The following is a 27438-nucleotide window of genomic DNA, read 5'->3' on the forward strand; positions in this document are numbered from 1 at the left end:
GTGAAGCAGCTTCGTTGTCTGGGGAAATACCTGCAGTTCTTTGTCTTGTGCTGTGCAGATTAACGACACGGACTCACACACGGAGTGGGTTATGGAGCAGAAAGTTTAATAGGCAAGAAAGAAGAGAAGAGCTCCCCCATACAGAGGGAGAAGGGCTTTGAATGGAATAGCCCCACTTGTGGGGAAAGCGGTCAGTTATATTGGGAGGCTCAGAGAGGTGGTGTCTGATTTGCATAGGGCCCAGGGGATTCATTTGACCAGGTGTGTCTGTCATTCACACAACCCATGAAAAGACTGGCCCTCCCACCCTAATCTTTTATTCTGCAAATGCGGCCTCTACCTGGCTGTCGCCATGATGCCTGTACATGTGGCTTTACTGGGTTGGTGCCATGACACCGGCACATGTGGCAACAAAGGAAAGCGAGCGGGAACAGTCATATTGAGTGGACCTGGCTCTTAGCCACCTGCATTTACTTCTGCAAGCCTGCAATTTACATATCTATGCTTGTAGCATGGCTTTTCAGGCCGCTTTCTGTTAGAAAAATGGTTTGGAGGCTGCTTTTTTATTAAAAGGAAAAGCCTTTCTGAGGACTCTTTTACCCTTTCTAGCTGCCTAAAAGTAATTTCTTAATAAGTCCTGTATTAATAGTGGGGTCTAATGTGAGAAATTAGGTACTTATAAAATTGTTCAAGTGTAGAAGACCATTATTTATGCTGGGCATCTATTATAGAAATTGTTGCCAGAAAAACACCGTAGAACTAACCTGCTAAGTGATCTATCCCTGCAATAACCAGGAGACCAAGAGGACAAGAAGCCACTTTCCCAGCTCTTGGCTCAAGGAACACATCAATCAGCCATGGTCTGGCACGAAGAGAATTGTAGAGAGCACCTCTCATGGTATTGTCTCTCTCTCTCTAATTATTTTTTCTAAATTAAATTTCGTATATTTGATAGAATCTGTAATGCTAGTGGCAAAAGTTTTCGACAAACCTGTCTATATGTTGACAGCTTCTTCAGAAAACAAACAAAAATGGTGGTAAAATATAGGATAAAAAGTTTGCAGTCTTGGAGGTGAGAAAGGCCATTGCAGTTTGACAAAGAAAATGAAAATAAAAAGATATATTAAATCTTGATATCTTCTACATATTTTGATACGTAAAAATGAAAAAGTTTATATGGGCAAAAGGCAGAAAAATGCTGAAAATATTTCTATCACATATAGATGTGAAGATTATTTTCTGCACGATTATAGGGTTTGCATGTAAATTGAATATTTTCTCCCTACTCCAAGATTGTATAAGAGAGCATCCATGCATACAAATTAAAATAAAAATTATTAAAAATTGATATAAATGATAAAAATTGATCTAATACATAATTTGCTTAAATGAATATGAAATAGGTACATAGAAGGAAATGTGGGCAATGAACAAAGGAAAAAACGAAAAGGCTTATAAACATGAAAGTAAGCTTACCGTTAAAAATCAACCACAGAAATAAAAACCACTGATTTTGATTGCCATTAGAATGTTGCTCATGTATTATCAATCAAAAAGTACAGAATAGGGAGAGGTGCAGAAGGAGCTATCATGTGCCACTCATGGAGAGGGAGACAAGGTGGTGAGTAAACACTAGCTCTTCAAGTGGCTCCTCCATGAGGCCATGTTAGGATTCATCAAGGAAGCAACTGCAATCCACCGACAGCAGAAAGGGGCCAGGCAGGAAAGCAGGCCACCCAGGATTGGCATAGAGCCAGGGGAGGCTCCCTACCATGGGGAAAGTGTGAATAAGAACCTCCTGGGACCCACACTTCTGCCATGGGCCATTGCAGTCCTGGCACAGGAGATCTCCGGTGACCCCGGGGGGCCTCTAGACCAACACAGAGAGATTACTGGAGTCTGGGCAGAGCTGCAGCTAAGCTCACCCGGAGCCCCATGAGCCCTGGGGCCCTGAGCACCCTGGTGCCAGCTGCCATAGCCCCACCAACGAGGGAGGCCAGCTCTCTTGCATGCCCCTAGAATAGGGACTGCATCCATGGTGCTGAAGAGCAGACTGACTGCGGGCCCCACTTGCTTCATCATGCCAGGCAAAGCCCACCGCCCTGGGTCGCCCACGCAGCCACCCGAGTCCCACCTGAGCACTCAGGCCAGTCAGGGCTCTCCATTTCTTTGGGAAGGAACTCCCAGAGGTAACCAATAGGCCTGAGATGTCTGGTACTGTGGTCTGCCACGTGCTGCCCTCAGGCTGGGGAGGGATCAAGAGCACAGGAGCTATCCTAAACCTTCAGCAAGGCAGCTGTCAAACAAACAGCTGTCATACGGAAAAGCGGCCAGATTATTTTCCACGTGGTTCCCCGTCCCAGCTACTCCTCACTGGGCAAGGCCTTCTGCCTGGGGTCCCAGCACAACTGCCCCACCCCCACCCGATCTTTCATTTGGCGGTGGCCCTGAGTTTCTCTGGGGTGGAGCTTCCAGAGACAACCGGCAGGCTCTGTGCCATCACCAGCAGAGCGTAAGGCCCTTCCTTGCTCCTCGCAGGCTAGGTAGGGAACAAAGAGCCTGACTGCAGCTGTCCTAGGGAGAGAAGGCCAGATTGTCTTCCTTGCGGGCCCCTGACCCCCGCTGCTCTTCACCAGACAGGGCCCGCCTTGGGCCCACACAACAACCGCGTCGCCCCTGGATCCTTCCCCTGGGCAGTAGCTCTGCGTTTCTCTGGGTGGAGTTGCCAGAGGCAGCTGGCAGGCCCTCTGCCACTGCTGCCACCCTCAGGCTAGGAAGGGAACAAACAGCCTGCTTGCTCAGCTTGCATATCCGGCACGCCACAGCTGCCCTATGGAGAGGAGGCCCGACAGTCCCCCCCAACAAGCCCCCCGATCCCTCTGCTCTTCACCAGGGATGGCCCCCGGCTTGGGCCCACAGCACAAACGTCCCATCCCGGGCTGATCATTCTGCCTGGCAGCGGCTCTGAATTTCTTTGGGGTGGAGTTCCCAAAGACGACTGACAAGTCCTCTGCCATTGCCACCGCCAAGGTCCCAACCCCTACTCCCCTAAGCTGGGGAGGGAATACAAAGCCCGAGTTCGCCCCAGGTCCAACACCAGAGCGAGAAGAGAAACCCACACTCTCAGAGCACTGAGAGGGGTAACCGCGTGGGTTCCCGGGCTGCTGTGGGAGCAGGGTAGGCCTCCCTCGGCAGGACGAGCCTCGAAGAGGTGTGGCCTCTCTCCCTGCGGTGGCCTCTGCCTGAGCGAGTCCCGCAGCCTGGAACACCTAGCAAAAGAAATGAGGGTGCAGTGCTAGTGACCAGAGGGGGTTCCCCCAAGGCTCAGGAGCGGACCTGGTGAGGGAGTCACTTCTTTCCCCACTGTCCCGGATACCAGGCTGTAGATGTGAGGAAGCACAAAGGAACCACAGGCCTGAGCAAGAGCTTATCTACAGTCCATTACTCTTAAGCGACATCTACTGGATTGAAGCCAAAGCTGCTACAACACCAAAAATAGTTTGCTAATATCCCTCAGTGAAATCAAAGGCAAGAATCCAGCCACAAATAAAGACCCTGCACCAAGCCTTGGCTATCTGAAAACATTCAGAAACCAAGCCAACTGACTATACTCAAATTATACCACAGGTAAAGGAACGCAGGTGTTTCCAGATGAGAAAGAATCAGTGCAAGAACTCTGACAATTCAAAAAGCCAGTGTCCCCTTACTTTCAAATGAGTCCACCAGACCCCAAGCAATGATTTTTTGTTTGTTTGTTTTTTGTTGCTTTCCTTATTTATTTGCTTGTTTTGGGATAACTCTTACTTTTTGTATTTTAATTTTTTAACTTTTATTTTAGGTTCAGGTATACATGTGCGGATTTGTTATATAGGTAAATTGCTTGTCATGGGGGTTTAGTGAACGGATTTATCACCCAGGTAATACGCATAGTGCCTGATAGGCAGTTTTCTGATCCTCACCCTTTTCCCACCATCCATTCTCAACAATGCCCAAGTATTTGTTGTTCCCTTCTTCGTGTTCATGTGTATTCAACGTTTATCTCCAATTTATAAGAACATGTAGTATTTAGTTTTTGTTCCTATGTTAGTTCACTCAGGAAAATGGCCTCCAGCTCCATGTATGTTGCTGCAAAGGATATGTTCTCATTCTTTTTTATGACTGCATAGTATTCCATAGTATATTTGTACCACATCTTCTTTATCATGTTCACCATTGTTGGGCATCCAGGTTGATTCCATGACACTGCTATTGTGAATATTGCTACGATGAACATACGTGTGCCTGTGTCTTTGTGGTAGAATGATTTATATTTCTTTGAGTATATTCCCAACAATGGGATTGCTGGGTTGAATGCTACTTGGTTTTAAGTACTTTGTGAAATCGCCACACTGTTTCCCATAATGGCTGAACTAATTTATATTCCCACCAGCAATGCATAAGCATTCCCTTTTCTCTGCAACCTCACCAGCATGATCTATTATTTTTTGATTTCTCAATAATAGCCCATCTAACTTGTGTGAGATGGTATCTCATTGTGGTTTTGATGTGCATTTCTCTAATGATTAGTGATGTTGAGCATTTTTTTCATATGCTTCTTGGCCATGTGTATGTCTTCTTTTTCTTTTTTGAGATGGAGTTTCACTCTTGTCACCCAGGCTGGAGTGCAGTGGTGCGATCTCGGCTCACTGCAACCTCCACCTCCTGGGTTCAAGAGATTCTCCTGCCTCAGTCTCCCCAGTAGCTGGGATTACAGGCACCCACCACCATGCCTGGCTAATTTTTGTATTTTTAGTAGAGACGGGGTTTCCCAATGTTGGCCAAGGTGGTCTCGAACTCCTGACCTTAGGTGATCCACCCGCCTCGGCTTCCCAAAGTGCTGGGATTACAGGCATGAGCGGCTGTGCCCAGCCTTGACTACTTTTTTTTTTTTTTTTTTTTTTTTGACGGAGTCTCACTCTGTCACCAGGCTGGAGGGCAGTGGTGTGGGCTCGGCTCACTGCAAACTTTGCCTCCCAGGTTCAAGCAATTCTCCTGCCTCAGTGTCCTGAGTAGCTGGGACTACAGGCGTGCATTTGCAAATATTTTATCCTATTCTATAGGTTGTCTGTTTACTGTATTGATAGTTTATTTTGCTGTGCAGAAGCTTTTTAGGTTAATTAGGTCACATTTATTAATTTTTGCTTTTGTCACCTTTGTCATGAAATCTTTGTCAGGGGCTATGCTGAGAATGGAATTTCCTAGGTTATCTTCCAGGGTTTTTATAGTTTTGGGTTTCATATTTAAGTCTTTAATCCACGTTGGATTGATTTTCATATGTGGTATAAGGGAGGGGTTCAGTTTCAATTTTTTGCATATGGCTACCTAGTTATCTCAGCACCATTTATTGAATAGGGAATGCTTTTCCCATTGCTTGTTTTTGTCAGCCTTGTTGAAGATTAGATGGTTTTTGTTTTTAGTTCTGCTTATGTAGTGAATCACATTTACTAATTTGCATATGTTGAACCAACCTTGTGTTCCAGGGATAAAGCCTACTTGATTGTTGTGGATTAGAGTTTTAATGTGCTGTTGGATTCAATTTGCTAGTATTTTCTTTTTTTGCTAGTTTTCTTTTTTTGTTGTGTCTCTGCCAGGTTTTGGTATCAGAATGATGTTGACCTCATAGAATAAATTAGGGAGGAGTCCTTCCTCCTTAAATTTTCAGAATAGTTTCTGTAGGAAAGGTACCAGCTCTTCTTTATGCATCTGGTAGAACTCAGCTGTGAATCCTTCTGGTCCTGGACTTTTTCTGGTTGGTAGGCTTTTTATTACTAACACAATCTTGAAACTTGTTATTAGTCTGTTCAGGGTTTCAATTTCTTCCTAGTTCAATCTTAGGAGGTTGTATGTTTCCAATAATTTATTCATTTCTTCTAGTTTGTGTGCATAGAGTTGTTCGTAGTAGTCTCTGAGGGTTTTTTTTTTAAATTTATTTGGGATTGGAGGTAATGTTCCCTTTGTCATTTCTGACTGTATTTATTTTTATCTCCTCTCTTTTTTGCTTTATTAGTCTAGCTAGTGCTCAATCAATCTGGTTTGTTATTTTGAAGAAACAAAACCCGGATTTGTTAATCTTTTGTATGGGTTTTTGCATCTCAATTTCTCTCAGTTCAGCTCTGATTTCAGTTATTTCCTTTCTCTTGCTAGCTTTGGGACTGATTTGCTCTTGTTTCTCTAGTTCCTCTTGGTGTGAAGTTAGGATGTTAATTTGAAAACTTTCTAACCTTTGATGTAGATTTTTTTTTTTAGTGATATAAACTTTTCTCTTAATACTACTTTACCTGTGTGCCAGAGATTTTGATATGTAGTATGTTTGTTCTCATTAGTTTCAAAGATTTTATTGACTTCTGCCTGAATTTCGTTGTTCACCCAAAAGTCATTCAGGAGAAGGTTGGTTCATTTTCACATATGCTTTTGATGTATTTTATTATATTGATTTCAATGTTTATTGCATTGTGATCTGAGAAAGTGTAGTTTGTATGATTTTGGATTTTTTGAATTTGCTGAAAATTGTTTTATGATCGATAGTGTGGTTGACTTTAGAGTACATGCCATATGCAGATAAGAAGAACGTATATTCTAATGTTTTTGGGTGGAGAGTACTGTAGATGTTTGTTAGGACTGTTTTGTCAAATGTTGAGCTCAGTCCTGAATCTCTTTGTTCATTTTCTGTCTCAGCACTCTAATACTGTCAGTGGGGTGTTGAAGTCTCCCAGTAGTATTGTGTCGTTATCACAGTCTCTTCAAAGGTCTCTAAGAACTTCCTTTATAAGTCTGGGCACTTCTGTGTTGTATGTATGTATTCTTAGGATTGTTAGGTCTTCTTGTTGAGTTTAACTCTTTGTCCTTTCCTTGTCTTTTTCGATTGTTAATGGTTTACACTCTTTTGTCTGAAATTAGAATCAGATCACTTGCTTCTTTTTGCTTGGTCTATTTTTCTCCATCCCTTTATTTTGAACCCCTGGATGTCACTGCATGTGAGATGGGTCTCTTGTAGAGAGAATACAGTTGGGTCTTGCTTCTTTATCCAACTTGCCACTTTATGCCTTTTAATTGAGGCATTTAACCCATTTACATTCAAGGTCACTCAAGGTTTGATTGTGTATTTCCCAGCAATGATTCCTAACCCATAGGAAATTACTGAAATGACAGACATAGAACTCAGGATCTGGATGTCATGGAAGCTCACAGATTCAGGACATATTTGAAATCCAATTATGGAATCCAGTAAAATGATAGAAGGGTTGAAAGACAAATTAGCCACCTTAAGAAAGAATCAAACTGAAACTCTAGAGTTAAAAATTCACTAGAAGAACTTCATAATACAGTTGGAAGTATTAACAGCAGAATAGACCAAGCTAAGGAAGATATGTCTGAGCTCAAAGACTGGTTCTTTTAATTAACACTGTGTGACAAAAATAAAGAAAAAACAATTTTAAAAAGTGAACAAAACTTCTGAGAAAGATTACATAAAGGGACAAAATCTACAACTTATTGCCATTACTGAGAGAGGACAGAGAATAAACTTGGAAAAGTGGTAATATTTTTTGAGAAAAAAATGAATAAATTCAGAGACAAACTCTTTTGTTAGATAAAAATGTTATTGAATATATACATATCAATGCATAAATTGAATGCAATTTAATAAAGTACCAGTAATACTTTTCATTGTAAAATTAATTCAAGATTATCTGAAAGAAAAAATCTATCCAAGGTGATAAAACTTTCCTAGAAGGGTTAAAAAGTCTCCATTTTGAGGACTATTTTAGGTCTTCAGGTTAATTTTATCTTATGTATTAGAGTGAATAATAGGTGAGTAAGATCCTGGGTTATATTCACAATTATGAGAAAAATCATTTTTTTAAAAGTTTTGGTGGCAGGACTAAACCACTCCAAGAAGGGGTTGTTATTCCACTTAAAAACGTATCTAACCTCATGCATTTTTTCTTTCTCTATTTTCCTCTATGTAACTCTCTTTATCATTGTTTTCTTTTTGTGGTTATATGGATTCATAGACTGTGCCATTTATATGGACTGCCATGTGAGCTGTCAGAGCCCAGATAGTGGAGTGTGATTGGCTTATGGATATTAAGAAGAATTTACCAACAACTGTATAGATTTGAAAAAGAAAGTTGTATTAGATGGAAAGAATGCTGCAGAGGAGTGCAGCAGGGTGCCTCAGCAAGAGAGGACTGAGTACACCACTGCAGATTTTTCCTTAGAGTACTTATGGACCTTAAAGTGGGAGCTTAAGGGTAATTTGAGCCATATTGGCCACATAGTTCATGGTAAACGATTACATTTACAGACATTTTGGTGCCTTGATGTCAGCAAGGGTTGCACAATGAGTTGAGAATACATGCATTCCGGCGATGTATAGAAATTCTACTTATTCACAAGTATTTTTGGAAAAGAAATCTGATACCAGATGCTGGCTTTACACAATAGGGATGTCTAATAAATTCTGAATTCATCTGATAAGGAGTTTTGCCTCTGAACGGTCTTGCTCTCCTCATGGGCTAGTATCTCTGTCTCTTCACCTTTTTTTTTTTTTTTTTCCAATCATACTGTGTCCAGAATTAGTAGGTTCTTGGTCTCACTGACTTCAAGAATGAATCTGCGGACCCTCGCGGTGAGTGTTACAGTTCTTAAAGATGATGTGTGCGGAGTTTGTTCCTTCAGATGTTCAGATGTGTCTGGAGTTTCTTCCTTCTAGTGGGTTCATGGTCTCGCTGACAGGAGTGAAGCTGCAGACCTTCGGGTGAGTGTTAGAGCTCTTAAAGGCAGTGCATCTGAAGTTGTTCATTCTTCCCGGTGGCTTTGTGGTCTTGCTGGCGTCATGAGTGAAGCTGCAGACCTTCGCGAGTGAGTGTTACAGCTTATAAAGGCAGTGTGGACCCAAAGAGTGAGCAGCAGCAAAATTCATCGCAAAGATAGAAAGAATAACACTTCCACAGTGTTGAAAGGGAACCCACCAGGTTGCTACTGCTAACTAGGGCAGCCTGCTTTTATTCCCTTATCTGATCCCACCCACATCCTGCTGATTAGTCCATTTTACAGAGAGCTGATTGGTCCATTTTACAGAGAGCTGATTGGGCCATTTTACAGAGCACTTATTGGTCCATTTTACAGAGAGCTGATTGGTCCATTTTGACAGGGTGCTGATGGGTGCATTTACAATCCTTTAGCTAGACACAAATGTTCTCCAAGTCCCCGCTAGATTAGCTAGACACAGAGCACTGATTGGTGCGTTTACAAACCCTGAGCTACACACAGAGTGCTGATTGGTGCATTTACAATCCTTTAGCTAGACACAGAGTGCTAGACAGAAAAGTTCTACAAGTCCCCACTAGATTAGCTAGACACAGAGTGCCCACTGGTGCCTTTACAAACCCTGAGCTAGACACAGAATGCTGATTGGTGCATTCACAGTCCTCCAGTTAGACATAAAAGTTCTCCAAATCCCCACCGGACTCAGTATTGCATCTGGCTTTGCCTAGTGGATGCCATGCTGGGGCTGGGGAAGAGCTGCCCATCAGTCCCACGCCACATGCCCACACGCCTCAGCCCTCGGGCATTGGATAGGACCGTGCCTGGTGGAGCAGGGGGCAGCACCTGTAGGGGAAGCTTGGGCTGCGTGGGAGCCCATGGGTGGGTGGGGCTTGGGCATGGCAGGCTGCAGGTCCCAAGCCCTGTCCCGCAGAGAGGTGGCTGAGACCTGGTGAGAATTGGAGCATGCGACTGGCAGGCCGGCAGTGCTGGGGGATCTGGCACACCCTTGGCATCTGCTGGCCTGGGTGCTAAGCTCCTCACTGCCCAGGGCCGGCAGAGCCTGCCAGCCACTCCGAGTGTGGGGCGTGCCAAGCCCGCACCCACCCAGAACTGGCCCTGGCCCGTGAGCACAGCGTGCAATCCCGGTTCCCGCCCACACCTCTCCCTCCACACCTCCCCGCAAGCAGAGGGAGCCAGCTCCGGCCTTGGCTAGCCCAGAGAGGGGCTCCCACAGTGCAGTGGCGGACTGAAGGGCTCCTCAAGTGCTGCCAGAGTGGACGGAGGTGGAGGAGGTGCCGAAATGGAGGGCTGCTAGTATGTTGTCACCTGTCAATACGACTGTCTTTTCATTTATGTCTTTGCTAGTCTTTCTTTTCCCTTTTCTCTTGATCTTTGTTTTGATTATTGTAACTTTTTCTGTACTTCTCTCTCTCCTTTCTTCTTTCTTTCCTTTTTATACTCTCACACTTTGTTTTTGAACTGTGAAATAAATTAGAACAAATATATTTGGTGATAAATTATGTTTATTACCCCCAAATCTGTGTTATTTCGCTTGTAAAGTGAACATAAACTCAGTGTTTTCTTTAAAGCAAAATAAAAGATTAAAATATTTTAAAAATAAAATTAATAAAATTAACTTGCATTTAATTTTTCTGACTCAATTAATTTTTAAAATTAATAATCCTTAATGGAAAAATGTTTTTCATCCTTGTTTTAGTTGAGCATAGTGAAAGGGAACAAATGACAAATACAAAGATCATGACACATCTTTTCATCCTTTTTTAGGAGGTCACCTTCCCTTTAGCAATTGTTCTATCCTATCCAAGAAACTATTTTCTCTAAGAAGAATTATGTAACAGTATTCATGAGTTTTTTAATATTTCCTTTGCTAATATCCTTATCACTGGCAACATCCTACAACTGAGTAAGGTGCTTATCTTGCATGCAAAATTTAAAGGCATGCCCAAAAACTCAGTAGTAGAAATCAATATTTTGAGAAATCAAAATTAATTTTAAAATTTGTGATAAACAAAATACCAAATTTTAAGCAAAGGCAGGATCAGCAACTGCCATGTTGAGCTATGTTGGTACCTGAGGCAACAGGAAAAATAAATAATATTGGTGAAGCCTTTTTTAAAAATTATACTTTCAATTCTGGGATACATGTGTAGAATGTGCAGGTTTGTTACATAGGTATACATGTGGCATGGTGGTTTGCTGCACCCATCAACCTGTCACCTACATTAGGTATTTCTCCTAATGCTATCCTCCCCCTAGCCCTCCACTCCGTGACAGGCCCCTGTATGGGGTGTTCCCCTCCCTGTGTCCCTGTGTTCTCATTGTTCAGCTCCCACTTATGAGTGAGAACATGTGGTGTTTGGTTTTCAGTTCCTGTGTTAGTTTGCTGAGAATTATGGTTTCCAGTTTCATACATGTCCCTGCAAATGACATGCACTCATCCTTTTTTATGGCTGCATAGTATTCCATAATGTATATGTGACACATTTTCTTTATCCAGTTCTATGATTGGTGGGCATTTGGGTTGGTTCCAAGTCTTTGCTATTGTCAACAGTGCCACAATAAAAATACATGTGCATGTGTCTTTATAGTAGAATGATTTATGATTCTTTGGGTATATACCCAGTAATGGGATCGCTGGGTCAAATGGTATTTCTGGTTCTACATCCTTGAGGAATCGCCACACTGTCTTCCACAATGGTTGAACTGATTTACACTCCCACCAAAAGTGTAAAAGCATTCCTATTTCTCTACATCATCTCCAGCATCTGTTGTTTCCTTACCTTTTAATGATCACCATTCTAACTGGCAAGAGATGGTATCTCATTGTGGTTTTGATTTGCATTTCTCTAATGACCAGTGATGAGGAGCTCTTTTTTCATATGTTTGTTGGCCACATAAATGTCTTCTTTTGAGAAGTGTCTGTTCATGTCCTTTGTTCACTTTTTGATGGGGTTGTTTGTTATTTTTTCTTGAAAATTTGTTTAAGTTCCTTGTAGAAGCTAGATATTAGCCCTTTGTCACCCTTTGTCAGATGGATAGATTGCAAAAATTTCCTCTCATTCTGTAGATTGACTGTTCACTCTGATGAGAGGTTTTCTTTTCTTTTCTTTTCTTTCTGTGCAGAAGCTCTTTAGTTTAATTAGATCCCATTTGTCAATTTTGGCTTTTGTTGCCATTGCTTTTGGTGTTTTAGTCATGAAGTCTTTTCCTATGCCTATGTCCTGAATGGTATTGCCTAGGTTTTCTTCTAGGGTTTTTATGGTTCTAGGTTTCATGTTTAAGCCTTTAATCCATCTTGAGTTAATTTTTCTGTAAGGTGTAAGAAAGGGTTTCAGTTTCAGTTTTCTACATATGTTTAGCCAGTTTTCACAACACCATTTATTAAATAGGGAATCCTTTTACCATTCCTTGTTTTTGTCAGGCTTGTTAAAGTTCAGATGGTTGTAGATGTGTGGCATTATTTCTAAGGCCTCTTTTCTGTTTCATTCGTCTATATATCTGTTTTGGTACCAGTGCCATGCTGTTTTGGTTACTGTGGCCTTGTAGTATAGTTTGAAGTCAGATAATGTGATGCCTCCAGCTTTGTTCTTTTTGCTTAGGATTGTCTTGGCTATACAGGCTCTGTTTTGGTTCCATATGAAATTTAAAGTAGTTTTCTCTAATTCTGTGAAGAAAGTCAATGGTAGCTTGATGGGGATAGCATTGAATCTATAAATTACTTTGGGCAGTATGGCCATTTTCATGATATTGATTCTTCCTGTCCATGAGCACGGAATGTTTTTCCATTTGTTTGTGTTCTCTCTTTTTTCCTTGAGCAGTGGTTTGTAATTCTCCTTGAAGAGGTCATTCATATCCCTCGTTAGTTGTATTCCTAGGTATTTTATTCTCTTTAAAGCAATTGTGAATGGGAGTTCACTCATGATTTGGCTGTTTGTCTATTAATGGTGTATAGGAATGTTTGTAATTTTTGCACATTGATTTTGTATCCCAAGACTTTGCTGAAGTTGCTTATCAGCTTAAGGAGATTTTGGGCTAAGATGATGGGGTTTTCTAAATAATAATCATGTCATCTGTAAACTTTGACAATTTACCTCCCTCTCTTCCTATTTTAATACCTTTATTTTTTTCCCTTCCCTGATTGCCCTGGCCAGAACTTCCATTACTGTGTTGAATAAGAGTGGTAAGAAAGCGAATCATTGTCTTGTGCTGGTTTTCAAAGAGAATGCTTCCAGCTTTCACCCATTCGATATGATATTGGCTGTGGGTGTGTCATAAATAGCTCTTATTATTTTGAGATAAATTCCATCAATACCTAGTTTATTGAGAGTTTTTAGCATGAAGGAGTGAATTTTATTGAAGGCCTTTCTTCATCTATTGAGATAATCATGTGGTGTTTGTCATTGGTTCTGTTTATGTGATGGATTGGGTGTGTTGAACCAGCCTTGCATCCCAGGGATGAAGCCAGCTTGATTGTGGTGGATAAGCTTTCTGATGTGCTGCTGGATTCGGTTTGCCAGTATTTTATTGAGGATTTTTGCATCGATGTTCATCAGGGATATTGGCCTGAAATTTTCCTTTTTGTGTGTGTGTCTCTGCCAGTTTTGGTATCAGGATGTGCTGGTCTAGTAAAATGAGTTAGGAAGGAGTTCCTCTTTCTCTATTGTTGGGAATAGTTTCAGAAGGAATGGTACCAGCTCCTCTTTGTACCTCTGGTAGAATTTGACTGTGAATCTGTCTGGTCCTGGACTGGTTTTGGTTGGTAGGCTATTAATTACTGCCTCAATTTCAGAACTTGTTATTTGTCTATTCAGGGATTCAACTTCTTCTTGGTTCAGTCTTGGGAGGGTATATGTACCCAGGGATTTGTCCATTTCTTGTAGATTTTCTAGATTTGTGTAGAGGTGTTTGTAGTATTCTCTGATGGTAGTTTGTATTTCTGTAGGATCAGTGGTGATATCCCCTTTATCATTTTTTATTGTGTCTATTCAATTCTTCTCTCTTTTCTTCTTTATTAGTCTGGCTAGTGGTCTATTTATTTGTTAATGTTTTCAAAAACCCACCTCCTGGATTCATTGATTTTTTGAAGGGTTTTTTTTGTGTTGCTATCTCCTTCAGTTCTGCTCTGATCTTAGTTATTTCTTATCTTCTGCTAGTTTTTGAATTTATCTGCTCTTCCTTCTCTAGTTTTTTTTAATTGTAATGTCAGGGTGTCGATTTTAGATCTTTCCTGCTTTAAGCTGTTGGCATTTAGTGCTATAAATTTTCCTCTAAACACTGCATTAGCTGTGTCCCAGAGATTCTGGTACATTGTATCTTTGTTGTCATTGGTTTCAAAGAACTTATTTATTTCTGCCTAAATTTTGTTATTTAACCTGTAGTCATTCAGGAGCAGGTTGTTCAGTTTCCATGTAGTTTTGTGGTTTTGAGTGAGTTTCTTAATCCTGAGTTCTAATTTGATTGCACTGTGGTCTGAGAGACTATCTGTTATGATTTCTGTTCTTTTGCATTTGCTGAGGACTGTTTTACTTTCAATTATGTGGTCAATTTTATAATAAGTGTGATGTGGTGCTGAGAAGAATGTATATTCTGTTGATTTGGGGTGGGGAGTTTTGTAGAAGTCTATTAGGTTCACTTTGTCCAGAGCTGAGTTCAAGTCCTGAATATCCTTGTTAATTTTCTGTCTCATTGATCTGTCTAATATTGACAGTGAGGTGTTAAAGTCTCCCACTATTATTGTGTGGGAATGTAAGTCTCTTTGCATGTCTCTAAGGACTTGCTTTATGAATATAGATGCTTCTGTAGTAGGTGCACATGTATTTTGGATAGTTAGCTTATCTCGTTGCATTGAACCCTTTACCATTATGTAATGCCCTTCTTTGTCTTTTTTAATCTTTGTTGGTTTAAAGCCTGTTTTATCAGAGACTAGGATTGCAACCCCTGCTTTTTTTTGGCTTTCAATTTGCTTGGTAAATCTTCTGCCATCCCTTCATTTTGAGCCTATGTGTGTCTTTGCATGTGAGATGGGTCTCCTGAATACAGCACACCAATGGGTCTTGAGTCACTATCCAATTTGCCAGTCTGTGTATTCTAATTGGGGACTTAACCCATTTACATTTAAGGTTAACATTGTTATGTGTGAATTTGATCCTGTCATTATGATGTTAGCTGGTTATTTTGCCCGTTAGTTGACGCAGTTTCTTCATAGTGTCGATGGTGTTTACAATATGGTATGTTTTTGCAGTGGCTGGTACCGGTTTTTCTTTCCATATTTAGTGCTTCCTTCTAGAGCTCTTGTAAGGCAGGCCTGGTGGTGACAAAAATCTCTTAGCATTTTCTTATCTGTAAAGGATTTTATTTCTCCTTCGCTTATGAAGCTTAGTTTGGCTGGATATTAAATTCTCGTTTGAAAATTCTTTTCTTTAAGAATGTTGAATATTGGCCCCCACTTCTTTCTGGTTTGTAGGGTTTCTGCAGAGAGATCCAGTGTTAGTCTGATGGGCTTCCCTTTGTGGGTAATTACTTGACCTTTCTTTCTGGCTGTTCTTAACATTTTTTCCTTCATTTCAACCTTGGTGAATCTGATGATTATGTGTCTTGAGGTTGTTCTTTCGAGGAGTATCTTTGTGGTGGTCTCTGTATTTCCTGAATTTGAATGTTGGCCTGTCTTACTAGGGTGGGGAAGTTCCCCTGGATAATATCCTGAAGAGTGTTTTTTTTGACTTGGTTCCATTCTTCCTGTCACTTTCAGGTACATCAATCAAATGTAGGTTTGGTCTTTTCACATAGTCCCATATTTCTTGGAGGATTTGTTCATTCCTTTTCAATCTTTTTTCTCCAATCTTGTCTTCATGCTTTATTTCATTAAGTTGATCTTCAATCTCTAATATCCTTTCTTCTGCTCAATCGATTTGGCTATTAATACTTGTGTATGCTTCATGAAGTTCTCGTGCTGTGTTTTTCAGCTCCATCAGGTTATTTATGTTCTTTTCTAAAGTGGTTATTCTAGTTATCAATTCCTCTAACCTTTTTCAAGGTTCTTAGCTTCCCTGTGTTGTGTTAGAACATGCTCCTTTAGCTCAGAGGTGTTTGTTACTACCCATCTTTGGAAGCCTACTTCTGTCAACTCATCAAACTCATTCTCCATCTGGTTTTGTTCCCTTGCTGGCAGGGAGTTGTAATCCTTTGGAGGAGAAGAAATGTTCTGGTTTTTGGAATTTTCAGCCTTTTTGCTCTGGTTTTTCCTCACCTTTGTGGACCTATCTAATTTTGTTCTTTGATGTTGGTGACCTTCAGATGGGGTTTTTGAGTGGATGTCCTTTTTGTTGATGTTGATGCTACTTCTTTCTGTTTGTTAGTTTTCCTTCTAACAGTCAGGACCCTCAGCTGCAGATGTGCTGGAGTTTGCTGGAGGTCCACTCCAGACCCTGTTTGCCTGAGTATCATCAGTAGATGCTGCAGAACAGCAAAGATTACTGCCTGTTCTTTCTTCTGGAAGCTTTGTCCCAGAGGGGCAACAGCCAGGTGCCAGCTGGAGCTCTCCTGTATGAGGTATCTGTCGACCCCTGCTGGGAGGTGTCTCCCAGTCAGGAGGCACAGACATCAGGGAGCCACTTTAGGAGGCAGTCTGTCCCTTAGCAGAATTCAAGTGCTTTGCTGGGAGATCTGCTGCTCTCTTCAGAGCCAGCAGGCAGGAACATTTAAGCCTGCTGAAGCTGTGCCCACAACCGCCCTTTCCCCCAGGTGCTCTGTCCCAGGGAGATGGGAGTTTTATCTAAAAGCACCTGACTGGGGATGCTGCCATTCTTTCAGAGATGCCCTGCCCAGCGAGGAGGAATCTAGAGAAGCAGTCTGGCTATAGCTGCTTTGCTGGGTTGTGATGGGCTCTGCCCAGTTCAAACTTCCTGGTGGCTTTATTTGCACTGTGAAGGGAAAAGTGCCTACTCAAGCCTCAATAGTGGCAGATTCCCCTACCCCCACCAAGCTCGAGTGTCCCAGGTCGACTTCAGAGTGCTGTGCTGACAGTGAGAATTTCAAGCCAGTGGATCTTAGCTTCCTGGGCTCCATGGGGGTGGGATCCCCTGAGATAGACCACTTGACACCCTGGCTTCAGCCCCGTTTCCAGGGGAGTGAATATTTCTGTCTTGCTGGCATTCCAGGTGCCGCTGGGGTATGAAAAAAAAAAAAAAAAAAAACAACTCCTGCATCTACCTCAGTGTCTGCCCAAATGGCTGCCTAGTTTTGTGCTTGATACCCAGGGCCCTGGTGGTGTAGGCACCCGAGGGAATCTCCTGGTCTGCAGGTTGGAAAACCTTGGGAAAAGCCTAGTATTTGGGTTGGAATGCACTGTTCTTCTCGGCACAGTCTCTCATGGCTTCCCTTGGCTAGGGGAGGGAGTTCCCTGAACCCTTCCACTTCCCGGGTGAGGTGATGCCCCCAACCCTGCTTTGGCTCACCCTCAGTGGGCTGCAGTCACTGTCTAACCAGTCCCAATGAGATGAGCTGGGTGCCTCAGTTGGAAATGCAGAGGTCACCCACCTTCTGCGCTGGTCTTGCTGGGAGCTGCAGACTAGAGTTGCTCTGATTTGGCCATCTTGCCGGCCACCCTCTACAGTTTGGTGAAGACTTTAATTGAAAAATTTGAGTCTGGAGTCTGTATACACACACACACACACACACACACACACACACACACGTATTTTTTGTCTCATCCTACCTCTGCTTGTTTTTGTGGTACAAAGCAATAATCTCTCATCATTTATTTAATATTTTTCTCCTTTTGAATTTTAATTATAATGTGTAAATTTACTTCTCTCAAACTTCTATTTACTTCTGGACTAATAAACATGCTTCTGAATAGGGTTCTGTCTTTTTCACAATAGGATTTTTGTTTTAGAACTAGAAAGTAAGTCAGCTTGGCATTATGCAGCACATTTAAAAAAATTTAGTTCTTGCAAAGCTCTGGTATTTTTCTTTGCCTTATTTAGTTGATAACTAATATAGTTTGCCTAATAACTCCCTTTGGAAGCATTCAGTGGGTCATGGTAGTCTCAAATCTCAAAAGCACTTTCTCCATTACAATAGAGAGATTTTAAAATCTAAGGTTCCTCATGTGGCAACCAACATTTATGAACAATGGCAGAATTGCTTAGTCTTACTTGGAGGGGGAGGATGGCTACTTTGTGAGAGTAACATAGGATCCCTGAAGGCTTAAATTTCTGGAGCTCTTCATATATATATAAGAAACAAGAAGAAAGGGACAATAGAAAAAATATTGCAACTATTTTACTTGTTTACCTGGTATCTTAGATTGCAGTTGAATAGACAGGTCAGAGTAATAGCAGGAATAGCCACAGGCTAAGGTCTAAATTCAGCAGTGGGGCACTATGTATTCTCTCTCCTAATAGATCTCCATCTGCATTTAATGCTTGGGATTGCTTTACTGGTAGCAAAACTTTTAATTCTATTATAATTTTCCATAGACTCGAGAGAATTGACATCTGGTGTTAAAAACCAAAGATCATACAAGTGACTGATATGTATCATTTTCCTTATTGAATATGGAAGAAAAGGGAGGAGGATGCAGAAATGGTAGGCTAAAAGCTCCAGAGAAAAACTTAACAGATTTTATGATTTTGCAGGAGGTAAGTCCTTGACCTCTTCATTTTCACATTCAGCAGGTACGAAAGTTTCTTCTATTGCATATGGTTCTATCATTCATTCACAGAATTTTGACAGAAAGTTGTAGAACTGAAAAAAGCTTGATATACAAACCACTAGCTGCACTGGCAATTTTACGTTACTGATCCTCCACAATTTGTCTCTATTAACTATTCAGATTTATGCAACTACCATTATCCCAGGGGTTACTCAAAGACATTGACAGGAGATCTAGCAGCATTCTGTCCATTCAATATAACTACTTTTAACATCTAAATATTTTCAGGATTAACTTTGGTTGAAGCATACTTGAATGAATTCCTCATTTGATCCTCATCATCACCTCATTTGGTCATCATGTTACCCACATCAGACCCAAAGAGTCAATATATTAATCTATTTGCTAGATGAAAACTCAGGCTTCTGAAAGCTAAGTAACTTTCCAAGAATCACACAATAAGTTAATTGCTAAGTCAAGGCATGAGAGTCAGATATTTGATTCCCAAACCAGGGATCCTTTTATGTTATTATATTGCCTAAAAAGCTGGCATTCAAATGGAATTTAGAGGTCATTTAATCTGGCCATCTCATTTGATTGATGAATAAATTTTCTGGCTAAGAATCTATACATTTGTTTAGTGCTTTATATACTCATCATCAGCATCAGTATAAATTAAATTTTCTGTTATATCCTCAGCCTGATTCACACTTTTTAGAAAATGCAAAACTTATTATTTCATACTTAAATAATTTACTAACCTTGTGTAGTTAGTAAGTTATTACTAACTACTAATATTACATCCCTAGTTTTGAAATTTTTATTCAATATATTTATTTCATTAGGATGCTACTCATGAAATTAACTTCTTTTTTTTAAAAAAGAATTATCTCATTTTTATCAGTTTCATTTACAAGCAATATATATGTGTGTGTGTATATATCAACATATATATGTGTGTGTGTATATATACATATATATGAAGTAATTGATAAGTGACTCAGAGTTGGCCAATTGCAAGAATACCACTTAAAAGTAAATGGTTATTACTGAAGAGTGAATTATACATTTTCATTTTGTAGACTTAATATTTAAAATGGAAGATGGTAGGAAGCACACACATTTCTCAGTCTTGTTGGGAAAGAAAATGACAATGAGATTTTCTGTTTTGTTTTGTTTTGTTTTTAGATGTATTAGCAAGACAGGCGTGGGGTAGAATGGAGTAGCCATGAACATAGAGGAAAAGTGGAGAGAGTGAAAACATTTTGGAGTGAAAAAACATAGATACATTTAAGGGAGAAGAAAGAAAAAATAATAAAGCACAATATTTAAAGAGAATAAAATAAATAAAACCAGAAAGATACAGAGAGGGGAAAAAGAGCAGGCAACAAATTAACAGGGAAAAGAAACCACAACCAGAAAAAAAAAATGAAAATGAATTGCTTATTGATGAATAAAGAAAGAGAGAAAAAGAAAAATAAGAAAGGAGATGGAGTAAGCACATAGGATCTCTAAACACCTGGCTCCAGGAGCCCATCTGACCACAGTTCGGACTCCAGCCATGCACACATAGAGTTGCCTGGAGATGTTTCTCTGTCTCTACCCTGCAAATGTGGTGAACCCTTCTCCTTCATCTTCCTATTTCTGTAGTGTGTCATCATGGCCAGAAACTGATGAATCTGTGAATTAGCTGAAATGGCAAGAAGGATTAGAGATACAGTGAGGAGGGTATGGTACAGACTTTTGACAGAACTTTCTCTACTAATTTGGCTAAAATAAAATACTTTACTCTGATGATGCCGTCATTTATGGATTTTTTTTGGTAGACACTTATTTTATTTTGCTTAGAGGAATGCTCATCTGATTAGTCTCTGTGTCTATTCCAACCACCATTTAGAGAAGGTAGAGCTGATTCAAAGATGGAAATGGGACAGGGCAGAAAGTTGATCAAGATGTCAAGTAGTACAGAATCCCATCTGTTAAGAAACGGTAGAAAAATAACAGTGAGGCTGGGACACACACAGAATGGAAGAGTTTATAACCTTCAATTTCAAAGTCCTTCAGAAATCCTCAAAAGTCTCAGGGATATTGTTAAATGCTAACACATCAAGAAATACCCCACTCTATGTGAGCATGTGGGATGCATAAAACATAAGAGTAAGTACAGTTGACCCCAGAAAAACATGGGTTTGAACCACATGGGTCCACTTTCATGTGAATTTTCTTCTACCTCTGCCACCCCTGAGACAACAAAACGAACCCTTCCTCTTCCTTCCCCTCCTCAGTCTGCTCAGTGGGAAGATGACAAGGATAAGAACTTTATGATGATCCACTTCCACTTAGTGAACAGTATTTATATCTTCCTTTCCTTATGATTTTGTTATATTTTATTTTCTGTAGCTTATTTTATTGTAGGAATATAGTATATAATACATAAAACATAAAAATATTTGTTATTCAACTGTTTATGTTACCAGCAAAGCTTCTGATCAACAGGAATCATTAGAAGCTAAGTATTTAGGGAGTCAAGGTATATGTTAATTTTTTATTGCACAGGGGTTCTGCCCCCTTAACTCCTGCATTGTTCAAGGGTCGACTGTAGAAGGGGCTCTTGATTTAAGGAAATATTTATATAGGCAGATAGTAGAATAAATGTTGAGACAAATGGCTGGCAAAGGGGGGAAAGGTTAAGACAGGAGAAGAAAAGCTCATTTGAAGGACCCACAAAATATTTTTTCCTATTACAATTAGTGTGTGTTTGTACGTATTTGTGTGCATATGTGTGTATTCATGTGGTATTTGCATATGTATATATGATGATGTATTAAAGGATGACTTTCATAAATTCCACCTGTGGCTGTCAGTAACACCCAGAAATTTCTGTATTAACCACTCTATTCTGCTCTAGGGATACATAAAGCAGATAGTTTTAATGCTTCTTAAAATATGTACCTTAAGATGACACTATATAGATGCACTGTCTTTTGGTGTTTGCTTGCTTGTTTGTTTTGATTTTCTATTTCTTTCTTCTTTCTTCCCTCATACTCTATCTTCCAGTCTTTCTTTTCTAGGTACTGTCACAGTAGCATTTTCCGTCAAAGATTTTCCCTCCCTTCTGCACCCCATGTGCTAAAGCATTTATTTATTTATTTATTTATTTATTTATTTATTTATTTAATTTGAGATGGAGTCTCGCTCTGTCTCCCAGGCTAGAGTGCAGTGGCTCGATCTCAGCTCACTGCAAGCTCTGCCTCCCGGGTTCACGCCATTCTCCTGCCTCAGACTCCTGAGTAGCTGGGACTACAGGCGCCCACCACCATGCCCGGCTAATTTTTTTGTATTTTTTTAGAGAGAGGGGGTTTCACCGTGTTAGCCAGGATGGTCTCAATATCCTGACCTTGTGATCTACCTGCCTCGGCCTCCCAAAGTACTGGGATTACAGGCATGAGCCACCGTGCCCTGCCGCTGAAGCACTTATTTAAAACAATACACTGCTTAGTTAAATCATGTGAAGAATATCCTTTCATATTATAGTTTGTATTTTGTGGTAGGCCAGCAATTTTCAAACTTAAAAAATTTATTCCCATAAGACATTTTTTGACTATATAACCTTAAATGTATGCATATTTATTTATAAAGTATATATCAACCTTTGTACTAATATGTTATCCATTATAAATGTTAAAAAGTGAATCTAGAAAAGAATAAAATATTGTGATATGTATAAAATATTATACATCTACTAAATATAGATAAATTACTATGCTCTTCCCGTACTTCAGTGGATTATTATGTGCACCTTCTGGAATGAGTATACACCATGAAACAATCTGAATTTTAAATATGAATTTTATTCACAAGGCACATTGTTTTCTTTTTATTTAAACAAGGTTGAACTTACAAATCAAAGCAATATGGGAGTGATTTTCGACTAGCAATATTATTTTTAGTTATTCAAATGCAAAAAAAGAACATTCATTCATGAAAGCTGTGATTAAAAAATTCTTTATCTATTTAAACTGAATAGTATACACTTGCCTTATCCTATTACTTATCAAGCAGAGCAAAAAATAAAACTCACTCTAAACTTAAGTAATATAACCACAGGAGCTTTTGTTTTCTCATCTTTGAAATGGAAGAATGAGACTACAGTATCTTTATGGGTACTTACAGTGTATCTATGCTATGATTTTATGAGTTGAGATAATGACATTTTGAAGTTTTATATTTGCAAATTTTATATTGTAGCATATTGTTTGTTAAAAGACTCTGTCTTGGGTGTCATACTGGGAACAGAGAAAGAAATGTGTTGAGTTTATTAGTATTTGAAACTCAAAAAGTGCTAAATTAGCTGCATGCAGGTGTGGTGTGGCCACAAGAGTGGTGCTCAGAGTTATGGCTGCAGCACTATGTCTGTGTTAGGTCAAAAGTGGAGCTACAGCTTGGGATTCTGGTGAACAGTCTGGGAAAAGAGTATACAAGGATATCAGACCAGAAGGAGTATAATAAGAAGTACATTAGATGATTAGTCAGAGGGCAAGGAAGAGAGTTACAAGCTAGGAACTGGAAATTACACAGGAATTGAGGGAAGAAAATGTCTAGGAAAATTTTGGGGTGGTGTGGACAAGGAGAAAAAGGGTCTAATCCCAAGAAAAGAGCGAAGCCTCAAGCACAGTATATCCACAACAACTCAAAGACCTTCAGATTTGAAGTTAGGTTGTGTTTCCATTAGGAAACTTGAATGATTTAAGAATGTAGGAATCCCAGCGTGGAGGATGCAGGAATCCCAGCGTGGAGGATGCAGGAATCCCAGCGTGGAGGATGCCAGACTCCTGACATGGAAAATGATTCTGTAGAAGCACGTGGTTGAATGGGAATAAAACTGTAGCTTTGAGAACTGTATTTTGTTTTCATTTTAAATTTGGAGAAATTAAGGTAATTACCCAGAATAGGAGAGGGATGGGAAGTGTTGTTTTTAGCTGAAGTACTGTATGTGCCAAATATTTTTTAGCAGTAGAACTAGTATCTAGTTGGAAGACACAGAGACATAGTAATAACAATTAATTCTGCTTGTTAATGTACTGCAGGCCAGGGAAATGGAAAGCGAGAACGGAACAGTGATAACAGAATTCATCCTCCTTGGTCTGACCCAGTCTCGAGATATTCAGCTCCTGGTCTTTGTGCTAGTTTTAATTTTCTACTTCATCATCCTCCCTGGAAATTTTCTCATTATTTTCACCATAAGGTCAGACCCTGGACTCACAGCCCCCCTCTATTTCTTTCTGGGCAACTTGGCCTTCCTGGATGCATCCTACTCCTTCATTGTGGCTCCCAGGATGTTGGTGGACTTCCTCTCTGAGAAGAAGGTAATCTCCTACAGAGGCTGCATCACTCAGCTCTTTTTCTTACACTTCCTTGGAGGAGGGGAGGGATTACTCCTTGTTGTGATGGCCTTTGACCGCTACATCGCCATCTGCCGGCCTCTGCACTATTCAGCTGTCATGAACCCTAGAGCCTGCTATGCAATGTTGTTGGCTCTGTGGCTTGGGGGTTTTGTTCACTCCATTATCCAGGTGGTCTTCATCCTCCGCTTGCCTTTTTGTGGCCCAAATCAACTGGATAACTTCTTCTGTGATGTCCCACAGGTCATCAAGCTGGCCTGCACCAACACGTTTGTGATAGAGCTTCTGATGGTCTTCAACAGCGGCCTGATGACACTTCTGTGCTTTCTGGGGCTTCTGGCCTCCTATGCAGTCATTCTTTGTCGCATACGAGGGTCTTCTTCTGAGGCGAAAAACAAGGCCATGTCCACATGCACCACCCATATCATTGTTATATTCTTCATGTTTGGACCTGGCATCTTCATCTACACGCGCCCCTTCAGGGCTTTCCCAGCTGACAAGGTGGTTTCTCTCTTCCATACAGTGATTTTTCCTTTGTTGAATCCTGTCATTTACACTCTTCGCAACCAGGAAGTGAAAGCTTCCATGAAAAAGGTGTTTAATAAGCACATAGCCTGAAAAAGGGGGGGAAAAATAGAGTGTAGAATTGTATCTGAAATTGATTTGTTTATTTCCAAGCACTGCAATCATTGAATACCTCCCATTTGTCAGGACTATTCTAGGATCTGAAGAAAGAAATTAATGAGGCAGATAAGGTCTATCTGCTCTCTAAGAGATATAACAAGAGATATAACCTAGTAAAAATAGACCACCATTAAGGTAGAAAATAAACAGCATAGTTTCAGGAAGAGATATTGCTCTGTAAAAACTAAAAAGAAAAGTGAAATGATAAATTGTGACTCTGGATTGGGAGTAACCAATTTGTGTTTAATAATCAAAAAAGGCCTTGAGGAGCTGACGTTTTGGATCATATCTAGATAAACTGAAGAAGTCAAACATGCAAACATTTGGGGCTATAGTATTCTAGACAGAGGGCACAGGTAGTGCAAAAACTCAAAGATGATGATGAACTTGGTATATTTGAGGAATATGATTAAGTCCATGTTACCCAGAATATAGTAATTTAACGTGAAAATGATTAGATTTAAAGTTGGAGATACTGGTAGTGTCAAAAACATATGGTCTACATAGTAAATATGAGTTTTAATTTTATTACAATAAGAAGCCATTCTGTGGCTTTAAGCAAAAGAGTGATTCCTCTACTGAAGGTTCATAAATGACTTAGGGCTGTAAACTCAAGATTCTATGCAGATATCAAAGAGTTTAAAAATATCATTAAGAGGAAAATATTATATTTGTAAGTGCACTTTGAAAGATATTAAACTACCAATTTTTCTTCCATAAATAAGCAGAGAGTGGCAAAAGAAAGCTGGTTACTTTTATTGAAAAAGGTCACAAAAACATTTTACTTTTTTTTTTCTAGAGCTTCATTATTAATCCTAGCAAATTTTTATGATTTTAGCTGTATGTTTGACCTTATTGCCAATGGATTTCACTCTAAGTTTAATAATGATAGTCCTTTGGTAGACCAATCAGGATTTTGTGTCAGAGAGAAGAAACCATTCTAGCTATTTTAAACAAAACATCATTTAATATCGAGAGTTAGGTGTTCACAAAATCTCTGGAAAGTCTAAAAGAGTAGACTATAGGCTGGACATCCAGAGAAGCCTTACAGACTAACACGGGTGACCTATGTCGTCAGGGAAGTTGTTCTTGCTACAATCTTAGCCATCTGTTGTCTGTAAAACATTACCACTTTAGCCATGTGCCTGGGATCAAGTTAATGATCCAGAATCACTCTGGACCTATCAAATCACCCCTAGTACAACAGAAGACTCTCCTACTACCTCCCTGCCTAACTAGCTTACTACAAATTCAAATCTCATATGAGTACATTAAATGGGCAGTATCAGAAAAATCTGGAACCCCAAGTGCAAGGAGGTCTAAAACTGAGTTTTAAAATATTTTATTTTTGATAATAACCAAAGTTTATACTTATGAATATAAATTATGTACATGGTAAAAATATTCATAGAATATAGAAAAAGTGGTCTGAATCTTCAAATAATCCTTCTCCATTCTCACTCTGTTTATTGTGTTGCTTCCTGTTTTACTGAGAAAGGTAGCAGGTGAGAATTCCTTAATCTCCCATCACTACCACTATATGACCTGCATCTGTGATTAAGTTTCCTTTAACTTCTCCTGAGACTGGGTGACCTGCTCCTGCTCCTACAGAAGTAAACTCTTCCACTTGTGCCCCAGATTCCATCCCCTCCTCTCTACTAAAGGCAATTACTCTGGTAACTCTCCTTTCATCTATAACATGAACTTTGTCCTCCCTATTGGGTGTAACCTTTAGCATGTAACCACATTTCTTCGCTCCTAAATAAAACCTTCTTGCCACCTTTTTCCCTCTCCATGTCACTTCATGAATTTTAGGATTTTTGAAAATTTCTTTAAAAAATGATGTTGGGATTTTCACAGAGATTGCATTGAATCTATAGATTGCTTCAGGTAGTGTGGATATTTAAACAATATTAATTGTTCTATTCCATTAACATAGAAAGTCTTTCCATTTATTTGCATCTGCTTTAATTTCTTCCATCAATGTTTTATAGTTTAAGTGTACAAGTCTTTCATCTCCTTGGTTAAGTTTACTCCTAAATATTTTATATTTTGGTTCTAATGGAAATGAGATAAATTTCTTAATTTCCATTTTAGATAGTTCTTTGTTATTGTACAGAAATTGAAATGATTTATTTCTTTGGTAGATTTTTAAATTTATAAATATTTAATTGACAAAGATCAAATATATTCAAAGCATATGAAATGATAATTTGATACACATATACATTTTATAATGATTACCACAATCAAATTAACACATTAATCACCATTCATGTTGTACATTAGTTACCCAGAATGTGTTCATCTTATGGATGAAAATTTGTACCCTTTGATGAACATATTCCCCTTTTCTCTCACTTCAAAACCTCTGACAACCACTGTTCTACTCTCTCCTTGTATGAGCTTTTTTTTTTTTTTTTCAGATTCTACATGTAAGTGAGATTATATAGTATCTCTTTCTGTGTCTGGCTTATTTCACCTACCATAATGTCTATTAGGTTTATCTATATTGCTGCAAATGAACAAAACTTCCTTCTTTCTGTGGCTGAATGACAGTCTATCACATATATGTACCACAATTTTTATACTCATTCATCAATTGATGTACACTTGGGCTGTTTCCATATTTTGGCTATTGTGAATAACGCAGCAGTGAACATAGCAGTAGAGTTATCTTTTAGAGATACTGATTTCATTTCCTTTGGGTATATATCTAGATGTGAGATTGCTGGAACATATGGAAGTTTTAATTTTTATTTTTTTGAGGAACTTCTATATTGTTTTCCATAATGCCTGTGCCAATTTACATTCCCATCAATAGTGTAAAAAGGTTCCCTTTTCTCCACATCCTCACCAACACTTGTT

The 27438-nt window shown here is 39.6% G+C and overlaps 3 protein-coding genes across 4 annotated transcripts in view; all 3 read left to right on the top strand.

Moving 5' to 3' along the window:
* LOC105499212 (olfactory receptor 4N4C) overlaps positions 1-898 on the top strand; it is a 98594-nt gene extending 97696 nt beyond the window's left edge. For both annotated transcript variants that reach the window (XR_011626045.1, XR_011626044.1), the window contains exon 3: positions 796-898. The gene's annotated coding sequence lies outside the window, so the exon portion shown is untranslated. The remainder of the gene's footprint in view (positions 1-795) is intronic.
* Positions 899-5713: 4815 nt separating this feature from the next.
* LOC105499215 (olfactory receptor 4N2) lies at positions 5714-26378 on the top strand. Its single transcript, XM_011771726.2, has 2 exons — positions 5714-5788; positions 23572-26378. The coding sequence occupies exon 2, from the start codon at positions 23581-23583 to the stop codon at positions 24502-24504; it is 924 nt and encodes a 307-aa protein (XP_011770028.2). The 5' UTR covers positions 5714-5788; positions 23572-23580; the 3' UTR covers positions 24505-26378.
* LOC112422913 (olfactory receptor family 4 subfamily K member 2) overlaps positions 18359-27438 on the top strand; it is a 50468-nt gene continuing 41388 nt past the window's right edge. Inside the window, exon 1 of the mRNA XM_071100540.1 lies at positions 18359-18470. The gene's annotated coding sequence lies outside the window, so the exon portion shown is untranslated. The remainder of the gene's footprint in view (positions 18471-27438) is intronic.

Source organism: Macaca nemestrina, chromosome 7 (assembly GCF_043159975.1).
Source record: "Macaca nemestrina isolate mMacNem1 chromosome 7, mMacNem.hap1, whole genome shotgun sequence".
In the NCBI taxonomy this organism is placed as follows: Eukaryota; Metazoa; Chordata; class Mammalia; order Primates; family Cercopithecidae; genus Macaca; species Macaca nemestrina.

Bases quoted from the DNA above. Each gene is read 5' to 3' on its own strand.
- LOC105499215 (XM_011771726.2), top strand. From the start codon at position 23,581: ATGGAAAGCGAGAACGGAACAGTGATAACAGAATTCATCCTCCTTGGT.